The sequence below is a fragment of the Muscardinus avellanarius genome (assembly GCF_963383645.1).
Source record: "Muscardinus avellanarius genome assembly, chromosome: 8".
Classification (NCBI taxonomy): domain Eukaryota; kingdom Metazoa; phylum Chordata; class Mammalia; order Rodentia; family Gliridae; genus Muscardinus; species Muscardinus avellanarius.
The window spans coordinates 56280477-56304854 of NC_137794.1; the positions used below are offsets into that span (position 1 = coordinate 56280477).

The 24378-nt window shown below is 31.3% G+C and overlaps 1 protein-coding gene across 3 annotated transcripts in view; it reads left to right on the plus strand.

The window, feature by feature from the left end:
* The window catches only part of GRIK2 (glutamate ionotropic receptor kainate type subunit 2), a gene marked incomplete at both ends in the record, with an annotated part of 700362 nt that overhangs the window by 505545 nt on the left and 170439 nt on the right, over positions 1-24378 (plus strand). For all 3 annotated transcript variants that reach the window (XM_080700516.1, XM_080700517.1, XM_080700518.1), the window contains one exon: positions 686-909. In XM_080700516.1, the coding sequence (XP_080556642.1) occupies positions 686-909 (224 nt within the window). The remainder of the gene's footprint in view (positions 1-685; positions 910-24378) is intronic.

The window sequence follows — 24378 nt, forward strand, 5'->3', positions numbered from 1 at the left end:
AACATGAAGAGTGAAAAGCATTAGTAATTTAACATATTTAAGCTACCGTGGAAAATTAGCAACTTTGTGAAAATTGCAAAACTCATTTCCTAATGCGATTTATGCAATGCTGCAAGGATTTTCATTAAATAATATAAAACAAATTAGAGAGACACAAAACTCAGGAATAGTAAACAGAATTACATTAAAAGATTATTTTAAGAATGTTTTAACTGTTTAAAGACTAAACCTTTTAAACTTTATTCTATGATTTTAAAACCAGAAAAAAAAACATTTTTCTTGATTCCCAGCTAAATTGTTTGATGTAGTTATTATTGCAACTAAAATTTGACCAATTTATCATAAAATGATAATTGATATTAAGTAAATATTTAAAACCTTAAAATAAGAGCAGTTATGAAAATGCTCAGCAGCATAAGGATTCGTGTACTGAATGCACAATTAGTTTTTCTACCCTATACAGTCTTTTCTTTCTGTACCTACTTACAATAAATGTTGATTTGCTAATCTAGAAGCCTGTAGACATAAGTAAGCAAAATAAGTCAGCTGTTTGGCTTGAAGAATGCCCTAAGGTGTAACATAATAATTTCTGAAACAATATCTCAAGTGTAAAATCTTCCTTTAACTTATTGACTTATTCTTGTGACTTAAGAATATTTTTTTCCTTTTATCTCTCTCTCTACAGAAAGCCGACCTTGCAGTTGCCCCACTGGCTATTACCTACGTTCGAGAGAAGGTCATCGACTTTTCCAAGCCCTTTATGACACTTGGAATAAGTATTTTGTACCGCAAGCCCAATGGTACAAACCCAGGCGTCTTCTCCTTCCTGAATCCTCTCTCCCCTGATATCTGGATGTATATTCTGCTGGCTTACTTGGGTGTCAGTTGTGTGCTCTTTGTCATAGCCAGGTAACATGCTCACTTTTGTGATTTTTTTGGCAATTGTTACCTCCTTTTTCTAACTAATAATTGTCAAAAGTCACAATTGATTTTACTCTTCTTTTTCCCCTTTATTCCCATGGGGTACTGAGTTACAGTGATCTTATAAGAGTCACAAATATTATTAAAATGTAGTGTGTTGCCTTTTGTGGCAGAAAGCATGCTGGTTGTGTCAGTAAGAACAGGGCTAAGGTTTTCTGATCTTAATCAGAATCTAAAATCAGTCCAAATTACTATGGTAAAAATAATATCTTCATATTGAAGATTTATTTTGAATGAACAATAGCATGTTTTGGCTAACTTAAATTAAAAATTCAGTCATAATTAAAAAACCAAAGTAGTAAAATTTCTAGAGACCATTATTTTTAAGAAACCAAGACTAGTTTAAAATAAGCATCCTAAGTACATACAAATTACCATAATTTTTTAAATAAAATTTAATTTTTTTCACAGAATAATTGCTACAGAAATTTCCTGTCATCATTGGTACAGAATATGTTTCAAGTCATAGGACTAGAAATTCATATGCCTAATAGAGAAATTTATAATTTCATAGTTTTACAATGGCCTTTAAGATCCCTGATACATTCAATCTATGTTGATTTTTCTACTTCATTACTCTTGGAATAGAAATTTATAATAATTTTTATTTATGCTTATCTCAATATGATTTTGTTTTCTTTTGGCTTAAGAAGATTAAAACTGCCTCTGGGCTCCAAGATTAAAATTAAATATTCAGTTATAATTTTTAAATTATACTACATAGATTCTTATGATAAATTTATCATTAAGGATATTTGTCCTTCTGTAAACTTACTCTTTTTCTGAGAAGATCATGTATTTTTCCCTAGCAGTAAAATAAGTTTAGTATGTTTAATTAAAAAAGACATGAAATCAATTTTAAATATAGCACAATGTTTTAATATATTTTGATATGTTTATTCACAATTTTTATATAAAGGTACCAGTTTTTAACTTATTGGATAAATATTAAGACTGGAATAGCTCAGATAATTATCATTTGCAATTATCTGAAGATATGTGTGAAAGCAATGTATCTACATATGTATACTATAGTACTTTTAGGTATTTCGTAGAGTCCAAATTTTCCTGTATTCTGTAATAATAAAATGGCCTTCTCATTTTTGAGACAATCCACATTTTCCAAGCCCAAATCTTGTAGGATTGAAATTAAATGCAAGTTCCAAAACATATAGCTCCTTTTCTAGCTTAAATGTGCATCAGTAAACAGAGACATATTGTGTACATAAGCACTAACTTTTAAAGGATATTTTGTAACTCACTTTGATAAATAACCAAAGTAAGATACTATATAATTATGATAAACTGTACCAATTAAACATATAGTTACAGTGACCTGCATTGATTTTACACAAAATAAATATATCCATGCTATTCTATTTGACAAAAAAGTCAAATATTGTGCCATTTTTAGTGTCTTTAAAGTTTAGAATGTTACTTTGAGATTTTTATTAGTTATTAACAGAATTGAAAATGATCCTAAGCCAGGAATGGTGGTGTACACTTGTAATCCCCAGGCTTGGGAGGCGGAGACAGAAGGATTCTGCAGGTTCAAAGCCAGCCTTGCTGGCTTAAGAGACCCTGTTTCCAAATAAAAATATAAAAATAGGTCTGGGAGTGTAGCCTGGAGGTAGAAGGGTTTCCAGGAACCCCAGAACCCCAGTACCACCAAAAAAAAAAAAAAAAGATTCTATCCTAGTTTCTGTTACAAAATTTTTTAAAGTATAAAATATTTATTTATGGTCAAATTAATAGTTATTCTATTGAATGAAAATGTTAAATAACATATTAAGTAGTAAATATATTAGATATTCTTATAAAGAAGTATATATATAGTATACAAATAAATACATTATAGGTTCTCTCAGAGTATTTTGTTCAATTCTCAATATTCTCAATACTAAAATAATCTTTTTAAAAATTATATCCGGACTTGTAAATAAAAACTTGGATTAAGAGAAAAATCTTTGACAAGATTCCATTTAAATTCTAAAACAAACCTCAGAATTCTAATTAATTTATATAATTAAAATCTACTCTGACTTAGTGTTGAATACTTTCTAGTGTAAAAGAGGAGTTTATGAAGTACAAATGCAGATAAACATCTAAGTTTTGATTGTAGAATGAAATCTTGTCTTCCTAAGTTAAGTGAATCACAAAATTTGTTAGAACTTCAAATACATGTGGGATTTTGATTTTACATATAAGTAAGTTTGCTTTGTCATAATCACATCAACAATGAGCTCACTGAGATCGTTGATGTCAAAACATATGTGGTATTTTCTTTATCCTTATATATATTTTTATCTTCAGGATGATTACAGAGAAAAGAAAGAAATCATGCTTTTATAAAAATTTTAGATAGTTTCTCAGTTTCTTTGAAAACAAGGTCCAAATTAGCAGAAAATTCATCTTTGTAAATTATTGGATTGTATCATTAAATTTTAGAAAATTATGTAATACCTGCCTTGGAGTGAAAAAGGTTTACTTCAAAACTAAAATATGAGAAATGATTAAAGTGCTATTTTTTTTAATTGATATTATATTTACATTACATTATTCATCATCTGATATTGTTCCTACTCTTATTGTTAAAATTAATCTTCTATTGCGGGTCTGGAGATGGAACTCAGGGGCATTCAACCTCCAAGCTACACCCCCTGCCTTATTTTTTATTCTTTATTTTGAAACCAGGTCTTACTGAGTTGCAGAGGGCCTCACTAAGTAGCTGAGGCTGTCCGCGAACCGTTATCCTCCGGTCTCAGTCTCCCGAATGCTGAGATTACAAGCATGGGCCACCATGCCCAGCTTCTATAGCTTTCTAGCTATAGAAGACAAATTTTTGTTTTGTTTTATTTTCACTTTGCTTCAATTATTCCATCAATTAATTACTCATTCAATCAGTCAAATATTTCTTGAGTCTCTAGTAAGCCCTAAGTAGAGTCCTTCAAAATTAAACATTTTTCTCCTATTCATTAATTTATTCATCAAGGGTCTACTGGCTACCCATGATGTAATAAGACTTGCACCAGATACTTAAATCCAAGAAAAAACATTAATAGGTATGTTACTTTTATTTAAATATCTCACAATCAGTCCATGTATCTGATAGAAAGAATCTATTGCCCTTGAATAAATTTATAGAGATATTTGATATTCCATAAATTTATTCTTTTTTATGGATGCCATATATTTTAAACATGTTATTTTATATAATGACTTGTAATATATTTTATTGAAGTAAACATAACTATGAAGGAAATTAGACATTAGGCACACTGTCAATTATAATATTAGAGTTGAAGCTCATTAATGTCTGCTCTAGTACAGTTTAACAATATTAATTTTACAACTAATTAAGAACTAATACTACATTTTAGGATTTATGTTTTTAAAGCTGAATTTAAAAGTAGATAGTTTGGGTTATGCCTTTAAAAAGATTTCCTTTACCCTAAACTTTTAAGAAACACATCTAGGAATACAGAAGTAGTGCTCTAAATGGATTTAACCAATATTAAGAAAGAGATAAATGTTCTTTTTTGTCTTGGTATATTTTATATTATATGGTCTTTTATAAGCAGTTGTATTATTATTTATAGCATAATGACATAATCAGCATGCTTATCTGATTTAGTTAAGAACTCAGTTAGGAGTAGAGATGAGCCTGGGATACTGCATTCTAGACATAGAATGCTTTTATCCCAAGCATCCCAACCCTAGCTCTTGGATGACAGGATCAGAAAGAAGTCTTGTCCATGATGGGCTTACACTTAGTTATATATGCCCCAATCTTTAACTATCTCTTTTGTTCTGTTTCACTTTGACATAGAAATATTATTATAGTTATGGTAGATAGTTGTATAGAAAGGCTGGGTAGGGGACCTCACCCTCTTTATATGAGTAAGTTATTTTTCACCTTGCTTCAAATATTTCCTATATTAAATGACAGATAATATTAATCCAGATGCTACTTATAAAATGAAATTTATATTTTAATTTAAATTTCCACAGATATTAAAGGTATTTTCTCCCTTTAATCATCAATGTCTCCAGGACAGATAGATCTGACCTGAAATTTAGCATCTAAATCTTTTTCTAGGATTCTTGGTAGGTTGGTACATATAGTTGAAGAATAGAGGATAAAACCTAAAAGAAGAAAATAATAGTACTTGTATTTTCTTGCAGCAGGATTGATGTAACCTTAACATTATTCATGAAGCCTATAAAAATATTGTATATTTTTCTTACATTGACATCTCAAAGAAGTACAAATAATATATCAAATTTTATTAGAATATTATGACACACAAATTATTTTAGACCATTTAAGTGAACAAAGTAATTTGGTGAAATTTAAGAAAAAGAGTAAAAGAATTCAAACAATATTAAGTAAAGTGTTTTTAACTAGAATACCAAATCTAAGGATACTTACTGTGTTAAATATTCTAAGTTTAGAATAGAGAAATTTCTTGTGTGTTTTTGAGTTGAATTAACTTGCATGATTTTATAATATTATACTATTACCTAAAATGTTTTTGGATTAGGCAGCAGGAGATGGTCTTCCTAGACTGTGCTCAAGGGTTTATTATGACATTGTTCACCAGTACTGTCTTGACCTATGTTTTGGCTCCAACATAATTTGTGGTATAATATGACAAGGCTATTGCCTTATGCTTTTAAAAGTATTCTGTATTTCTCATGGAGCTCAGAGGTAAAGATGTTCTAAACATAGTGTTTTTGATGATTTAGCTGACTTTAGAAAACCATGTCCAAAGTGCTTCCAGTAATGGCTTTGATCTTGGCTCCTGACTAGTGTGCAATAGCTTTTATATTCCTGACACAATGATGGGTGACACTTAATACATGGTGAAGGACAACAATAAATTATTATGCACTTAGAAGCAAATAACTGTTTTGGTGGGATACTCAGTGTTAAACTAATCTACTGTCAAAAAGACTATTGTCACATTAAAATGAAATGCCAATTTTTGTTGTGTGCCTATGTCACCAACTTGCCAACTTCTTACTCAGAAAGCCATTTCAGTTCCACATTTCTACGACAAAATATTAAATGCATTATTCTTTCATTTTGGAAGCTATACTTTTATTTAAGTAAATTTCAAGGAATCCTATTTGTTGTTTAATATTCCATTTAGTAATTTTTCTATAATTTACTAAAAATTTACTTTTAAATGCTGTTCTGCTAAAATGCCTTCATACACATAAAAAACAATTAAAACTGATGAGGCATTAAAAAGAGTTGTCTAGGTAATGCACCTAAAAGTCAACACTGACTAAAACTAAATGAATTTTCAAACTATAGCCTAAAATGTTTCCAGGGGTGGTGAGGTTATTCCTACATTGAATGACATTTTTCTTAATTGTTATTTAGTAAATCCATTTTAAAATAATGTACATTTTTACTTTTAGTGGTTTCTATGTTCATGGTGTAAAGTAAACATAGAGTCACTAACCTAGGAAAAAAAATTCTTAGTTTGTATCAGTGTGGAACCAAACCAAATGTAATCAAATTGAAGCAATGACAGGTTTTCAGCTATTATCAGAATGATACCTAGATACTGCAGGCAGTAGAGATCTCAAATTATCTGAGTATGACAAGGAAGAGACTCTCAATAATCAGAGAGGGAAAAGAAACACATTTTCTACCTATTAATTTTATAATTATGCTGGTCATTTAGAAGAAAAGTATTTGAAAAGAATTGAGTAAGATCAAGTTAGTTAAATTTTTTTGGTAATCTATAATCAAATTCTTTTGGCATTGTCTTTAAAGGATACTTGTTTTTAAATGTCTTTTATAAGTTTTTGTATCTATTTCCCAATTATATTTCCCAAGAAATTTATTTCATTATTTTATGATATAAGAGATGGAACCTAAGACCTCATATGTGTTATTCAAGTGCTCTACCACTGAGCTACATCACCTGCTTCCAAATTATTTTTTCTTGATGGTTAGGCCTACATCAATCATAAACACAAGAGAAGTGTGATGGCCATATTTGCTTTACAGATTCTATAGATAAGCATTCACTTCTGTGGTTTTCCTTATGCCCTTACTAAAACTGAGTTTTAAAGCGCCTGGAAACAAAAAGGCTGCCAACAAGATTAGGAAAATCAAACCACTGTAAGTGATATACTTATTCTGTGTTTTGCATTTTCTAGGTAGCTAAGTTTCTTGTAGCTGCAGGCTATTGTGAAATGCTTGTAAGAAGCCACCTCCCCATCCTATTTTGTCTCAGATCTCAGAAGAAAAATCTACACTTTTGCTTCTCAAAAGTTCTCCCTTTGACTTTTGGGGCATTTTCTTAATCTACCTAAACAAGGTCTTCTCAATTTAATAATATACAAGGAAGGTCAGTTGCTTTTGTTGTTGTTGTTATTGTTGTTATGATGTTCTTTAAGAAATACCAGTCTAAAATGCCCAGTCAAAAGAGGCCAAAGCTTTTCTTGTCCCTTGAAAAGTGTAGTCTGTGCAGGATTCCCATGGAACAAATATTAACAAGGAAATGAATGTTCACTTGGAAACATTTTGCTTTATCAGTATCTTTCTATAGTGAGAGTGCTGTACTCCAAAAGAATCAATTGTCTTGAGAAATAGGTCAGGTATTTTTCTTTGTTTGTTTTCTGTAGTGGTAAACATGATGCCTGGATTAGTATTACTTTTTAAAGCTGTCCTCTAACAGTAGATTTTTTTTTTTTTTTTTTTTGGTGTTAAAGAGTTTTTTCAGATGGATATAGTCTTCTGCCGGGGTGATTGGTCATGTACAGAAAGCTGTTGAGAGAACAAGAAAATTAGTACATATTCCTTGTCAGTAATAGCAAGGTTATATTTGAGAACTACTGAAGATGTACCACTTTCTCTTTTGAAATACTGTGTTTTATGATTTTAATTTAGTATGAATGAACACCTATGTATCAGGCTCTATTCCCTACCAACACTACCACCACAAATGAGATTATAGATGTTTTCTTCTGGCTTAATATAATGGAGTTGCCTTTGAAACTTCTGTTTTGTTATAGGAAATAGGTTATTCTAAGAAAGGAAGTTGATATAGGAAAAGAACCAGAAAACACTTAGAAAAAAAATTGCACCACTTGGTTTGTTTCCAATATAATTTTAAACTTACTTTATTTTTCCTCTTAAGAATTTAGAAAGACTTTGACTATCTTCTATTTTTTTAAAAAAAGAGCTCTTTATGCCGGGCGTGGTGAAGTACGCTTGTAATCCCCGCGCTTGGGAGGAAGAGACAGGAGGATCGCGCTGGTTAGAAGCCAGCCACGCTAGCTTAAGAGACCCTGTTTCTAAATTTAAAAAAATATAAAATAGGTCTTGTAGTGAAGCCTGAAGGTGGAAGGGTTCCCGGGAACCCCAGTACCCACCCCCCCACACACAAAGAGTTCTTTATTAACATGTTCTACTACATATTAGTAACATATTGTTTTATAGTAATTTCTAATTTCTTGAAAGATTACTTGAATTATACACATTTAAGTATGACTTTCTCTTCAGTGTGCAAATAAGAAATCTGAGAAATATATATTTTAGTATATTGGGCTTCTAGACAAGAGACATTAAAAAGGCATAGTTACCCTACAAATCTATTCTTAGGAAATTTTTTTTTCTTGAAAGTTGATAGCTGCATATCTTGAAAGACTAGAACCACACTGTGACTTTTTAGACTTAAATGCTACTTGCTATTGCTCTGATTTTTTCTACATAATTTATAGATATGAGAGAAATGTCATCAGTATTATATGAAAATAAATATACAACAATTTTATCGTTAATTTACTATTTTATTTTATATCAAACTACTGCACTCTATCCAAATAATTAATGAGTAGGAGATAGTGTCATCAACCAATGCAACTTCATTCATTAGAGCATGTCACAACATCATAATTGCTATAATTTTTTACATTTCATTACATAATTACATCATTCAAGTTAAATTCTTTTCATATCAATCCTGTTGATTATTTAGATATATATACAGAGAGAGAGAGAAAGAGAGGAAGAGTTTTTTCAGAAAAAATATGGATCTCACAAATTATAACAAAAATTTCAGTATATTTGAATAGAAAGAACTTGATAGCATCTACTTTGTCCATAAATAAATTGTAAAACAAATGACAACACAAACTATTCCATTGGTTTTCAATAATTATAATTTTAAATATTTTAGTTAGCCCCTAAATAGGAGACAATATGAAAATGTGAACTAATTACTGTTAGAAACTTTTAGATTTTATAGTTGTTTTGATATTTTGTTCAGAAGCCCCTCAATTAAACTTATATTTCTTATGATAAAAAACTTATTAGTATAATGTATGTTAAATTATGAATGCAGATGTATTAAATTAATTGATTAATACATTTTTATCATAAGGGATATGATAAATTAATGTACACTGCATTTAAAGAATCATTTAATTCAAGTACCTTGTAACATATAAAAAGTGATTTCCCTTTTTCCTCAGGATGGATATAACAGCTCCTGCTATTCTTGTGAAAGACATTATAATGCAAAGTCATTTGAAAACACTTTCCATTGCTGTGTATTTATAATTCTTAACATACCTGAGATGATAAAATAAGGTGAATGAATCTATAATAAATTTCCCTATTGAAATGTTGAACTTAATATTTGAAGCAAAGGTGAAATCCTAGGTTTCAATGTTACTGGCATGATAAACATTATACACAGAATAGGGCTACAACTGTCATCTAAGTTGGTTCAGAATATGCACCTGTATATTATTTTAACGTAATAAAATTAGGTAAGTGTTTCCCTGCTTCCCTTACTATTTTGGTATTGAAAATGGGGGGTGCTGGGAGGTGTATTTAATATAAGTTTAGTTATTCACTAGACTGAAGGTATGTTTTGAAAACTGGAATTACTAAAGTGATTTTACAAAAAAAGGAGAAAATATTGAAAATTTTGCTTGTAGATAAAGATGTAAAAATAAGATTAATATAGAAATATATATTGTGAAATGTTCCTTTCATTATTTCAATTTTTAATTAGGGATTAACATTTTTAAATTAGAAATATATTACAAATAATGTTTTTAATCTTTGTCAAAATTAAAAATATTTGATAATTATTAATTTGGATATTTTAATTGGGAACAAAATTAACAAATTATTTACAAGCATACTTAACTTGTGTTAGGTAGCAGATGGCATATGCAGTGCATACAAATAATTTTAAAATGTCTTATTGTTTTATGCAATAGAAGGCCTATGTTTTCTAGACATTTCCAACACTTTGGTTGGAAAAACAAAGTCCACAAATTATTAAACTTATGAAGGTTATTACAAATTAAATTTTATAGTTTACAATTTAGTTAGTAAAAAGATTATATGCCTTGCATGCTTATAGTTTCTGAGTTTATTTTTATAATCCTGATAACTGTGTATTAATATAAATATCCAAGTAATGCTAAAACATCAAATGCTACCCTTTTGATACTAGTTTCAAGTTCTTGCTGATACCTCTTTGAGTGTCCCATTTTACAAAAGGCATAGTCTCTTTCATTTTTCAGTATTAGATACCACATGGCCACCTGACTGATCTACAGATAGTCTGCCTTGAGCCTTTTAATTCTGGACTTACTGCTTTTAAAATCCTTAGCAAGTGTATTGCAAGCTAACCACTTGCTGCTGATCTGTAAGTCTAAGAGAGAATTTTTTCAAATGTAAATTATGCTTATATTTAAGATAACTACTTTTTAATGTTTGGTGTTTCACTTGAAAATAAGTATCTAATTTGATGAGATATAAATGTATAAGACAAAACTATGTTTTCTTATGCTTTATTGATATATATGAACTATTTTCCTTATTATTCTCAATTTAAAGCCACTCAGTTTAATATTATTTGGCAATTGGGTGTTTTAGAGAAAAAAATATTAGTAGCTGTAGCCATCTAATAAAACCTTATACAATCCATTGTATAATTCCAAAAGTAGTTTCTAGTTTTGAGGGTAGAATTACATTTTTATTTTGATATTTATGAACTTACCTAAATTATAGCAACCAAAATGATTAATTTCAACAAAAAATCTATAAATGATTAATAGATGATTATTATAAGGATTTCAAAATTCCGCAACAATAAAAAATAATTTTAGGTAGATTATATAATTTAAGTAATTTAGAAGTAAGCTATAATGAGTCAATTTTATTTCATAATTATTTCTTAGGATAGAAATCAGCTTATTGGTGGAGTTAACATTTTTATGGAAAATTTAAATATAAGTCAGCAGGAAGTCATAAGTCTTGATGCTCATTATTTTATTTTTAGTTATTCATAATTTAAACTTGTTTTCATTAATAAATCACAAATCAGTGGGAATAATCATTGTTGCCATTTCATCAAGCACTTCAAATCCACTTAGATCTACTAAATAATATGTTCGATAGCATATTATTGCAATGTTCATGTAAATAATTTTTATACTTTATTGTGTAGATCTGGTAACTCTCTGGTGCTAAATCTACCAACATCAAGACTAATTAAAGAGTCAATATATAAAGATGGCTTAAAACTTCACATAAATTTTGTGTAATTCTCAGTGATGAATATAGTAATTTTTTAGTAGTTATATATGACAAGAAGGAAGCTTTGGTTTCTAGCATTTTCAAGTTGTAAAAAGTTAACTAGTCCCACCATGGCCAATACCAAGCCAATGGAGTATCACTGAACATGGAGTTGGGAAGATAGGTACAAAATTTGCTGTACTAGCCAATGAGGAGTCTCCAACCTACCATATATATGGGCTTATAAAATATTCACTTGAGAAAAGCTATAGGTCATTAGGGTGAATAAGCAGCATCCAGGTGGAATGTGTTTACATACAGATAGGGAGTATTTGGGGGAAGGATATTTAGGAGACTAGGGCAAGATGCAAAGCCCTGAAGCAAAGGCAGAGTTGGTTTTTATTAACATATTTAGAAAATTTGAAGTAATTCTGATCATTAAGTAAATGCCAATTTATCCTCTTGCTCATTACAACTAATTAAATAAATAACTCATAATGTTGTAAAATTATCTGCATATGAAAATATCTATGGAGAAAAAGAAAGTCTATACCAGGAAGATTTTAGATCTATGTTCATCTCATGAAGTGAATTATTGTGAATTTAAACGTTTTTGAATTATTGAGCTTTTGCCACTAAAGTAATCAACTTTTATTCCTGGCATGGGATTTTTAAAATTACAATATAGTGTCCCCTGCTTATAGTTTCCAATAAAAGCATCCAACATTCATACCATTTCCTCATATCAGTTACAATGTTATTTAACAAAATGTTTGTCCTCTGAAAGATTAGTTATATGTTCAGAGCCTATTTTGTAGAAATAGGTCTACCTTGGATAAAAGAAACTTAAACCAAAAGTGACTTGAGTAGGGGATAGATTGTCCTCATAGTACTAAATTAGACAGGATAGATTGAAACAGATGCTGGAGGATAAAATCAAGGTCTCTTGGGTCTGCGGTAGAGGTCAGTGGTAGAGGGCTTGTCTAGAATACTGAGGCACTATTCCTAACACAGAGAGAGAAAAGGGGAGGAGAGGGAAGAGGAGAGGAGAGGAGAGGAGAGTCTCAAAAAACCCCAAGTAATGTGACATTCTCAATCTACCTGCTATACTACTAGTCTTAAGTGGGGCTTTCATCTGCATGGTTGCAATATGCCCACTGCAATACCAAGAATCATATCTGTATCCCAGGAGAAGAAAAACAAGGAAGAGAAACATCATTGCATTTTTTTTATTTAGAAAGGAAATACTTTTCTACCTATAACTGTATGAACAAAAAAGAAGAAGAAAAATAAAAAATAACTCTGATTTATTTAATTTACTTTTATAAGAAGGGATGTTCAAATACAACAATATTTTCTTAAACATTTCTAAATTCATGAAGGATTTGAGGCATAACCATAACCAAAACAGTACCTACCATCATATGTTTAATGTATATGCATTACAACATTTATTAGGAAAAGCTTTACAAAATATCAGATGTTGAACTGGTTCGAGGGATAAAAAAGGTCTGTAAGGTAAAATAAGGTTAAGAGAACCAAATTAAAGGTTCTGAAACCAGGCATGGTGGTACACACCTGTAATCTCACTACTTGGCAGCCTGAGACAGGAGTGTCACATCTGAGAGGTTGAGACAGGAGAAGTCCATCACATCTATTTAAATAAAATGTATGACTTAGTACTAGTGTTAAGTACCAATTTAAAGTTTTATATAAAATTATTATAAATTGAGAAGTGTGAGGTAACTTAGCGAGACTCTTTCAAAATGGAAAATAAAAAGAAATGGTTGGGGGCTTAGCTTAGAGGTGGAACTTTTCTGGATTCAATCCTCATTAACACACACACACACACACAAAATTAAAGGTTCTGAAAGTTTTGCAATAAATAAATGGATTAGATTAATTTAACTCAACATTTCCTTCATGATTTTGGCCATGAAACTTTCTATTAATCCATTATTTCTTATAATGCATGCTGTGTTAAGAGACAGTCCATTAATCATCTGCTGAATAAGGGTATGCAGCATCGCTTTCATGTATAAGTTCAGTTCACTTTTTTGTCTTCATCATACACTTTCAATCTAGATTAAATTGTCTGTCACAAGGCTAAGTTAACACCCAAGTCCCTGGTACCTCATAGAATTGTCCTCAGTGCTCATTTTACTGATGCTCATGGAAACACAAGATTCTATCACATCTATTTAAATGACAATTTATGACCTAGTACGAGAGTTAACTAGCAATTTAAAGTTTTATACAAAGTTATTTTAGGAATATAACTGTCTTAATCGCTAATAATTTTATTCCTATGAAAGTATATAATTTAATTTTAACTATGAAATTTTAAAAAATCAATTTCGTTTATAATATTTGTTTTTAGTATACGGCATCTCAATTGCGGCATGCTGCAAACTTCCTCTTTTTATACTGACAATAATAACAGTCTGTTATTATTTATTTGTGAACTTGGTTTGAAATTCAAGTTTTTTAACTTGAAATTTTTTAACTTGAAAGACAATCATTTAGGACAACATTTTCCTATATGCATCAAAATTTATAAAACAACAAGGTGTGATGGCACATGCCTGAAAAAACTTGAGTTGCTGGAACTGATCAAAATTGGAGGACAGCCTCAGCAATTTAGAGAGACTCTCAGCAACCGAGAAACCCTTGAAACCTGTTTTTTTTAAATTTTTTAAATATATTTTTATTGGTGCATTGTAGTCAAACATCCCAATGGAATACAAAATTTGTGAGGATATATAAGCACACATTACCCAATTAGCCTTTATCCAATCCACATCCCATTCCCTTACCCTCCCTCGATCCCATGCTTGATTTAGTGATTGACTTTGATATATTTGTTTAAGTACATCATGTGCTTTAAAGAGATTCCATCCTCCCTCCCTCCCGTCCCTCTGATAGGTCACCTTAATTGTTCCTCCATAGGGCCCTTTCAACTAGATTTCCTCCTCTTTCCCATTTCTTCCTAGTTTTTGCATACTGGGGGAAGCATCTGATTTTTCACTTTCAGTGATATTTCCCTGTGGATGCTGCATTTCAGGCTCTGATCCCATTCTCGAAGGCCGCAGCACCGGCCTTGCCTTACAGCGGGCTCCGATCTTGGCCTGCCATAAGGCAAGGCCGGTGCTGGGGCCTCCAGAATCGGAGCCTGCCATGCCGTGAGGCTGGTGCCAGGTCCAGCAAGGCCGGGATAGAAATGCTTTTTAAAAAACAAATACAAATAATTAGAGGTGTAATTAAGAGATAGAATCCCCAGTACAAAAGCAACAACAAAAATATTTATGAAACAACTTATAATTGGAAGGGGTAGCCTAGCAAACAAACTTCTTTCTATACTGGAAAATTATTATTTTGAAACAAGCAAATGTTTTAAGTAAATTTAAACTTTACGAATAATATTACTTTATGCACTAAAAGAAAATATGTTTTAAAATGGTAATTTATTTTGTGTTTAATAAATAAATAATTATTTATCCTTCATAAGTAATTAGCACTTCTGGTACATGAGTTATGTAGTTTTCATTTGAGTGACAATTTTGAAGCTACATATTTTTATGAGGTTGTAATCTACTAGAGTCTTATTTGCCTGGTGTATGGCATACACTATAAAATAAGCCTAAACGGAGATCACTGTATTCTCAGCCTCACTAATATATTTGAGAACATCAAATGAGAATTGTTAATGTTCAATTTCTATTGGATATAAGTGCCATGAGTGCAAAAAGCCATAAGTAAATTCAGCACACATGTAAGTGTAAAATGTCTAAAACTTGACTGTTGCTATATCAAAATGGCCTAGCTAGGGGCAACCAGCAATTTTTATCTATGTACTCCAGTGTGCTCACCTCATGCAGGCTGGTTAGGTAGTAGTTTTGAGTGCCTCATCTCAAAATGAGTGCAATTATCAAAGGATTATAAAGTTCATCCTATAAAGCATTCATTTATTTTTAATCCTTTGTTTTCAAGCTTTCTGGCTCCTTTTATACACTCGCAATTATGTTAATGGAAAGTGTTATAGCTTAGGTCTTTCTTAGCCTAATTTAAGTAACATGTGCTATTAAATAAAAGCCTCATAAATGAAAGCTCCTTCTTAAATATAGACTGTTATTGATTGTTATTTCTCTAAAGCTGGTGATGATACCAGTCTATTATTATTATTATTATTATTTTTTTTTTGGTAGTACTTGGAATGGAACCTAGGGACTTTTCTACCTCAGGGCTATACTCCCAGACCTATTTTATACTTTATTTGGAAACAGGGTCTCACTAAATTGCTGAAAGTCTCATTATGTAGCTGAGGCTGGCTTCGAACCTGTGCGATCCTCCTGTCTCAGCCTCCCAAGCGCAGGGATTACAAGTGTGCGCCACCACGCCCAGCTGGTGATACCAGTTTATGATGATATCATTCATTTAGTTTGTAAAAAAAATTGTATGTACCCAAAATATTAAGCCCATGTTCATAATTTATACCTAATTTTATGAGATTGTATAAGATTGAGTCCTAAACATTAATGTACCATGTTTTATTTAATGATTTCAATTATCAATCATCTTTCATCTGTTAATTTATCATCTCATTTTCTTTTTTTATGGTACTGGGGATTGTAGCCAGGAATGCTCTACCTTTGAGCTACACCAGCAGCCCTATTTTTTATTTTTTAATTTTTTAATTTTTTTTATTTTTATTTTTATTTTTTTTTTATTTTTTATTTTTTGGTGGTACTGGGGTTCCTGGAAGCCCTTCTACCTCCGGGCTACACTCCCAGACCTATTTTTACATTTTTATTTGGAAACAGGGTCTCCTAAACCAGCGCGCGGGGCTGGCTTCGAACCTGCGCGATCCTCCTGTTTCTGCCTCCCAAGCGCGGGGATTACAAGCGTGCGCCACCACGCCCGGCTTTATTTTATTTTTTTTTTGAACAGGGTCTCACTTATTTGTTGAGAACCTCACTACGTTGCTGAGGCTGGACTTCAACCTGCAGTAATTCTGTCCTAGCCTCCTAAGTACTACGCCCCGCCCATCTACTCATGTATCAATCTATCCAACAATTTATCCATAGGTATTAGCATATAAATCACTCTGTTTGAGATATATTTCTTTACCTCTCTCACTTATAATTATTTAAGATCACCTGCCAGTGGATATTTAAGCTATTTCAGAGTCAAAGTATAATTCTTATTTAAATTTTTTATTTAATGAAAAAATATTCCAGAAGCCAAATACAGTTTTGTAAATAAACATTCTGGATCATTAAATTAATTTTTACTATAAAATGCAGTAACTAAAGACAAGAGTTTTATTTCTTTAATTCAAGTACAAAAATTCCCAGAAATTTTGTGTGAAAAATATAGACAGAATTATTTTTAAAAATTCATTTTTCTTTTCATTTTCAGCTGGATATTTTAGAGCACTTTTGCATAAAAGGATTCCATACAAAAATTTTAGCTATTTTAATTTAAATTATAAGCCAAGATCTTGTGCATGAATGTGTATTTTTATAACCCTGGAATTAAAATTCTAAAATCAAGAGATTTAAAACCATTTACTCCTAAAATTTTTAGAACCATGTTGATAAAAAATATGTGGAAAAATGTTTAAGCTATACAATCCTACTTTGTATGCATTCTCAGGGAAGGATTTTAAATTTTAATATTGAAAAGGACAATATACATGGGAAGGTACCAGATATTAAAATGAGTCTATCAAGTGACAGCACTATAAAAAGGCATAAAACATAAAGTAGCATCCCCAAAGGCACAAACTCTGCACAGTAGGATAAAGTAAAAAAATGGCTAGCAGTTAATGTTAAGCATTGCCTGCAGAGGATGTCCTTCTATTGATAGGCTTGTATGTCATGTATCTAAAGACCATATTCTAGATTATAACAAACAGCAATTTTACCTGTAGCTTTTAGGTCTATTAATTGGCCATCAAGTACTTGAGATTTGACTTACTAGTGTAAAAACCAATCATCCACATGAGGACATGCCCCAGGGGGAAAAAAAATAACAAATTACTTTTGATTGCTATTTTTCTTCATTTACCACTTTAAACCAGTCATTTGCTAACAGTTACCCAGTTAAAAAGACACAAAGCACTATGAACAAGGGAATAAAATGACTAATATTTTTAAAAGATTCCTAACAAAACATAGATATTGAAAAATGAAGACAAGTGTGCTAAATACAATTCTAAAAGTCATCTGCATGTTTAGAAAGCAGATGTTTAAAAAAGTATAGTATCTAAAAATATTAAGGAATACAAATGAGATATATAATATTTAAATAAGACATTAGGACATAGCTATTAAATAACATTAAATAATATTCGTGTATTAAATAATAAGTCTTCATGCAAAACTTTCAAGTAGGCAAGATTAGTGGAATGACAGAAATGGTCTGGAAACATTTAAGTGCAGCAAAATGAATTATAGGTTAAAAAAATAAAGTGTATATCTTTTTAAAATAAAATAGCATTCTATGAAGTTCTAGATACCTGTCTGATTTCAAATAACACTTAACTTATAATCCATGGGGCTCATGCCATAAAGGAAGAAATAAAGTGAAGTCTAAAGAAATAAAGCCACTGGCCCCAGGTCTAATCCCAGAGCTGAAGCGGGAGCACTAGCAGCACACAGCATACCAGCATAGCATGAAAGAACATTGTCACTCCAAGAGAATTTCACATTCACCACGATAAGCAAAGTTCAAAGTATAAAGTCTTGAAGCCACAGAACTTTAACACATATAGCTAACACTGTATTTTGCGATATTTATTTATTTATTTATTTTGTGGGTTATGGAACCCTGGGGCATTCAACCTCTGAGATACAACCCCTGCCCTATTTTTTTTTTTTTAATTCTTTATTTTGAAACCGGGTCTCATTGAGTTGCAGAGGGCCTCACTAAGTAGCTGAGGCTGTCTGCGAACCGCGATCCTCCAGTCTCAGCCTCCCGAATGCTGGGATTACAAGTGTGCACCACCACGCCTGGCTTGTTTTGTGATTTTTAAAAGAAATGTATTTCTTAATGATATTTAAAGATATTTATTAAATTTTATCTTCATCCCAGAAACTTTTAAAATGTATTTAATCTTTTTTTTAAAATTTTTTATTGAACATAAATAGTATACATTTAAACTATATTTGGTGCCCTCTCCCCACCGCCCCCATTTTCCCTTCCCCCCTCCCACCAATGGTTGTCCAGGTTAACCATGTCTTATTCATAATTTTACACATGTTCAGGTGTAGACCCTCATTAATCAAGATCGGCCTTCCTCCTCTCCTATCTTTTCATTCAAACTTAGCTACTATTTCCCCTCTAATATCTGGAGTCCCACTGGTATCCTTTGTGTTTTCTAGTTTGGGCATATTAGAGGAAACATATGTATCTTCTTCTGTGCTTGGCTGATCTCACTTAACATAATGTTCTCCAGGGCTTTCCATCTTCTTGCAAATGATATAATTTTGTTCTTCTTTATGGCTGAATAGAATTCCATTGTGTGTACTTCCCACAGTTTTGCTATCCATTCATCTGTTGATGGTGATCTGGGTTGGTTCCATATTTTGGCTATTACAAATTGTGCTGCTATGAACATAGGTATGCATATGTTGCTATAGTTCTCTGAATACAACCCCTTTGGAAAGATACCTAGGAGTGGTATAGCTGGATCATATGGTGGTTCTATTCCCACCTTTCTTAGGAATCTCCACACAGATCTCCATAGTGGTTGAACTAGTTTGCATTCCCACCAACAGTGTAAAAGAGTTCCTCTTTCCCCACATCCTCGCCAGCATTTGTTGTTGTTTGATTTCTTTATGCTTGACACTCTGACTGGGGTTAGATGGAATCTCAGCGTAGTTTTGATTTGCATCTCCCTGATGGCCAGTGATGAAGAACATCTTTTCATGTATCTATTGGCCCTTTGTATCTCTTCTTTTGTGAAGTGTCTATTTAGTTCATTTGCCCATTTCTTGATTGGGTTATTTGTTTTGCTAGTGTAGAGTCTTTTGAGCACTTTGTATATTATGGATATTAGCCCCCTATCAGAATGGCGGCTGGTAAAGATCCTTTCCCATTCTGTAGGCTTCCTCTTTAGGTTATTAATAGTTTCCTTTGATGAGAAGAAACTTTTTAGTTTGATGCTATCCCACTTGTTTATTTTTGCTTTAATTTCCTGAGCTTTGGAGGTTTTGTTGAGAAAGTTACTGCCTTTGCCAATATGTTGTAGTGTTGAACCTATGCTCTCCTCTACTAACTTCACAGTCTCAGGTCTAATTTCTAAGTCTTTGATCCATCTTGAGTTGATTCCTGTGTTTGGTGAGATATAGGGGTTTAGATTCATCTTTTTACAAATGGTTAGCCAGTTCTCCCAGCACCACTTGTTGAAAAGGCTGTCTTTTCTCCAGCGTATGTGTTTGGCCCCTTTGTCAAAGATTAATTGACTAAAGATGTGTGGGTTTGTTTCTGTATCTTCTATTCTAATCCACTGGTCAGTATATCTGTTTTTGTGCCAGTACCATGCTGTTTTTACTACTATTGCTCTATAGTATAGTTTGAAGTCTGGGATTGTAATGCCTCCTGCATGTTTCTTATTATTGAGAATTGCTTTGGCTATTCTAGGTCTTTTCTTTCTCCATATGAAGTTCATGATTGATTTTTCTAGGTCTCTGAAGAATGTCACTGGTATTTTAATGGGAATTGCATTAAACCTATAGATCAGTTTTGGCAGAATGGCCATTTTGACGATATTTATTCTGCCTATCCATGAGCATGGGAGATCTTTCCATCTTCCGAGGTCTTCTTCAATTTCTTTCTTTAATGTTTTATAGTTTTTGTTGTAGAGGTCTTTTACATCTTGGGTTAGGTTTATTCCTAGGTATTTTATTGGTTTTGAGGTTATAGTGAATGGAATTGTTTGCTTTGTTTCTTTCATTGTGGATTCGTTGTTGGCATAAAGAAAAGCCACTGATTTCTTTAGGTTGATTTTGTAACCTGCGACTTTGCTGAATTTGTCAATCAGCTCCAGAAGTCTTTTGGTTGAGTTCTTTGGGTCTTCCAGATAAAGGATCATGTCATCTGCGAATAAGGATAATTTTAATTCCTCTCTTCCTATGTGAATTCCTTTGATTTCCTTCTCTTGTCTGATTGCTGCAGCAAGAGTTTCAAGGACTATATTGAAAAGGAGTGGTGATAGTGGGCATCCTTGTCTTGTTCCTGACTGTAGCGGAAATTCTTGCAGTTTTTCCCCATTCAATATAATGTTGGCTTTGGGTTTGCAGTATATTGCCTTAATGATGTTGAAGTACTTTCCTTCTATCCCAATTTTTTGCAGTGTTTTTAACATAAATGGGTGTTGGATTTTGTCGAATGCTTTTTCAGCATCTATTGCTATGATGATGTGGTTTTTGTTCTTGGTTCTATTTATGTGGTGAATAACATGTATTGATTTGCGTATGTTGAACCAGCCTTGTTTTTCTGGGATGAAACCGACTTGGTCATGATGTATTATTCTCTTGATATAGTTTTGAATGCGTATAGCTAGTATTTTGTTTAGAATTTTTGCATCTATGTTCATTAAGGATATTGGTCTGTAGTTTTCCTTTCCTGAGGTATCTTTATTTGTTTTGGGGATTAATGTGATACTGGCCTCATAGAAGGAATTTGGGAGAGTTCCATCTCTTTCAATTTCCCAGAACATGTTATGAAGTATTTAATCTTTAATTTGTGACTGTATCACAAACTTGTAGCTCCATCAGATCTCTACTGTAAAGCAATAGGCTATACTTTAGCTTTTCCCTTTGTTCCTGATTTATTGATTAGACCATTAAATAGATTCTATCATAATGTTCATTCTAGTGTTGTTCTCAAAGTCATTTGAATTTTTTTTCTTCTTTCTTCACTTTCTGGTTAGTATAAAGTATGTGTTTCTGAATTATTTTTCCTTTTTGTTTTTTCTGATTCTCAGTCTTCAATCTGGGCTTTGAAAAGTCAGAGTTAATGATGGTACTTAGTCTTTCATTGTTTTAACCTAAAGTATTTTTTGTGCATATCTAATTAGAAATGCGCTGACAGTTTTATTATTTATATTTGAATATTTAAAATGTAAAAATTATTAAGATAAGCTGCATTCAATAGGCAATCTTTGTATTGTCTCGTTATATGCAATTTCTCCACATTTTGTTCAACTTGTTCAGTATTCCCCATGTAGTTTTTTAAACATGTTTATCTGCTTATCTAAACTAATTTGAATGAGGTAAGGTTTTGTTACAGTTTCTATTCCTTGATTATCAGCTCTTTTCAGCACAATTGAGTATGTCTAAAGTAAATATGCTTACCTAAAACATTACATTTATGTAGAAATTTCAGGAACTATAAGTCAATTTTATCATGGGAAAAAGAAGTAGAAGGGGAAAGAGAATACAAATAATAATATTTAAGAGAAATAGTAAACAATTTTATACAGTAATAAAAGTTAATTTATTAAATTCATTATCTTTTTGTTAGTAAATTTTTACTGCATAATGTGATTGAAAATTGAATGTATACATTCAAGGAAAAGTTTCTATGAAAAGACAGACATAAGAAATTAAAGTAGCAAGCCAGGGCATGGTGGTATATGCTTATAATCCCTTTGGGAGGCTGAGACAGGAGGATCACAGTTCATGGCCAGCCTCAGCTACTTAGGGAGGCCCTTTGCAACTCAGTGAGACCCTGTTTCAAAATAAAAAATAAGAAATATGCCTGGGGGTATAGCTAGGAGGTAGAATGCCCCTGGGTTCCATCCTCAGTAACACACACACACACACACACACACACACACACACACACACAATAAATAAATAAAAGAAAGTAAGTAGCAGATAACACACAAATTAAGGTAAATGAAATAAAACATAACATTGAGTACATTATAAAACTCTTTTGAAATAACAAGATAATTTTACTCAATGCACTTATGTCATACACAATGAAACGGTGGCACCAAAGGGTTGGAAGACTTACTGGAACTCACACAGTCAAAAGCTGACAGGTATGGATATTTATTCCTTGAAGATAGCATAGGAAAGAGTGTTTCCTCAAAAATAAAGATTATTAATAATGTTTAAAATGTATTAATAAAGTTAAATTTTAAAGTTAAATTTTAAATATCTTTTGTTAAATAGCTATCAATCATTTAACAGGAGCCAAAACATCACTAATAAAAATCTTATTAAGTTATTGGAACTAAAATCAATGTAGAAAAAATTTTGATGTTAAGTATTTTGATGAATTTTATTGAAATACCACAAATTATAAAATAAAAATTTTTTATTTTTTTGGGGGGTGGTACTAGAGTACTTGGAAGTTGGAAGCCCCTCTGGGCTACACTCCCAGACCTATTTTATACTTTTTATTTGGAAACAGGGTCTCTTAAGCCAGTGCGGCTGGCTTCGAACCTGCATGATCCTTCTGTCTCCACCTCCCATGCAAGGGGATTACAAGCCTGCACCACAACGCCCGGCTAAAACTTTCTGGTTTTTTAAAATATGATTATTGTGATAATGTCTTGGAAATCTCTGTAAAAAGATATAAGAAGGTACCATTACTTTAAGCCATACTAAAAGGATTTTAGAGGGAGTGCAACAATTTTGAATGTTGAAAGAAAACAAATTTAAATATAAGACCATTTGGGATTTAGAAAAGTTATCTACTGCTAGAAGGTGTAGCAGTCTTTTTGTTTAATGAAGCAGATAGTTAAACTTGAGATAAAAATAATTTGAGAAATTAAAGAACTGATAGCTCTGAAAAATGAGCAGACATAGATGGGATTCTTGGCCTTCCTTCATAAAAACATTTTCTATTTTATTGGCTATTTTATTTAAAACTATTTATGGCTATTTTATTTAAAACTATTTAAAAAATTAAAAAATGCAAAATAAAAAGTATATTTTAGAAATGCATTAAGTATATTCATTGTCATTTTGAAAAAATAAATATTACTGTGTATATAAGTATACAAGCATAGGTGTACATATATAATATTTATATACATAATAAAAACATATAGAGATATAGATAGATAAGTATGCATTCTCATTGACAGGTCAAAAACAATTCTTGATTTTTAATAATGGTTAAAAATCAAAATTCATGGTATTTAAATCTAATGCAAAGAATCACTGGTAGAAATAAAAATATGATATAATTGAAGATGTTTTTAATTTTGAAAATATATAAACTGATAAGAATTATTAACATAAATGTTTATATATAAATAGCACTATATTTAATGGTTACTTTTAAAATATATGTATTCTAAAATTTTATCACAAGCAGATATAATGTGGGCACTAAATAGAATCACTTAAATTATTTTAATGTTTTATGTAGAATAAGTATTTTTTAGTTTATTTTTATTGGTTGATTAGATGAATATTCTGGGATCATTTATATAGAGTATTTCTAAAGTGCGTAGTATATCTCCTCCAAATAGAGAATTTCTTATTTAAAAGAACCTATACCCCATTTTACATTCTTGATTTCAAGTTTTCATCCCATTCTACACAATTTGGAAAATTAAATCTGCTTTCTGTACCCACAACATATACCAAGTATTACATGTAGCATGGATAGCAACAGAGTCAGCATTGACCTTATATAAGAGCCATCTTGTAATATATGATTATATTTTTGAAAATATATTTTTAAGAAAACACTGCATTGATAATCTATAGAAATAAGAAATATATACTAGAACTAAAATAACTAAAATAAACATTTAAGTATAAAACTAGATAGAGTTAGCAATTTTCTGATAGTCCAGCTAT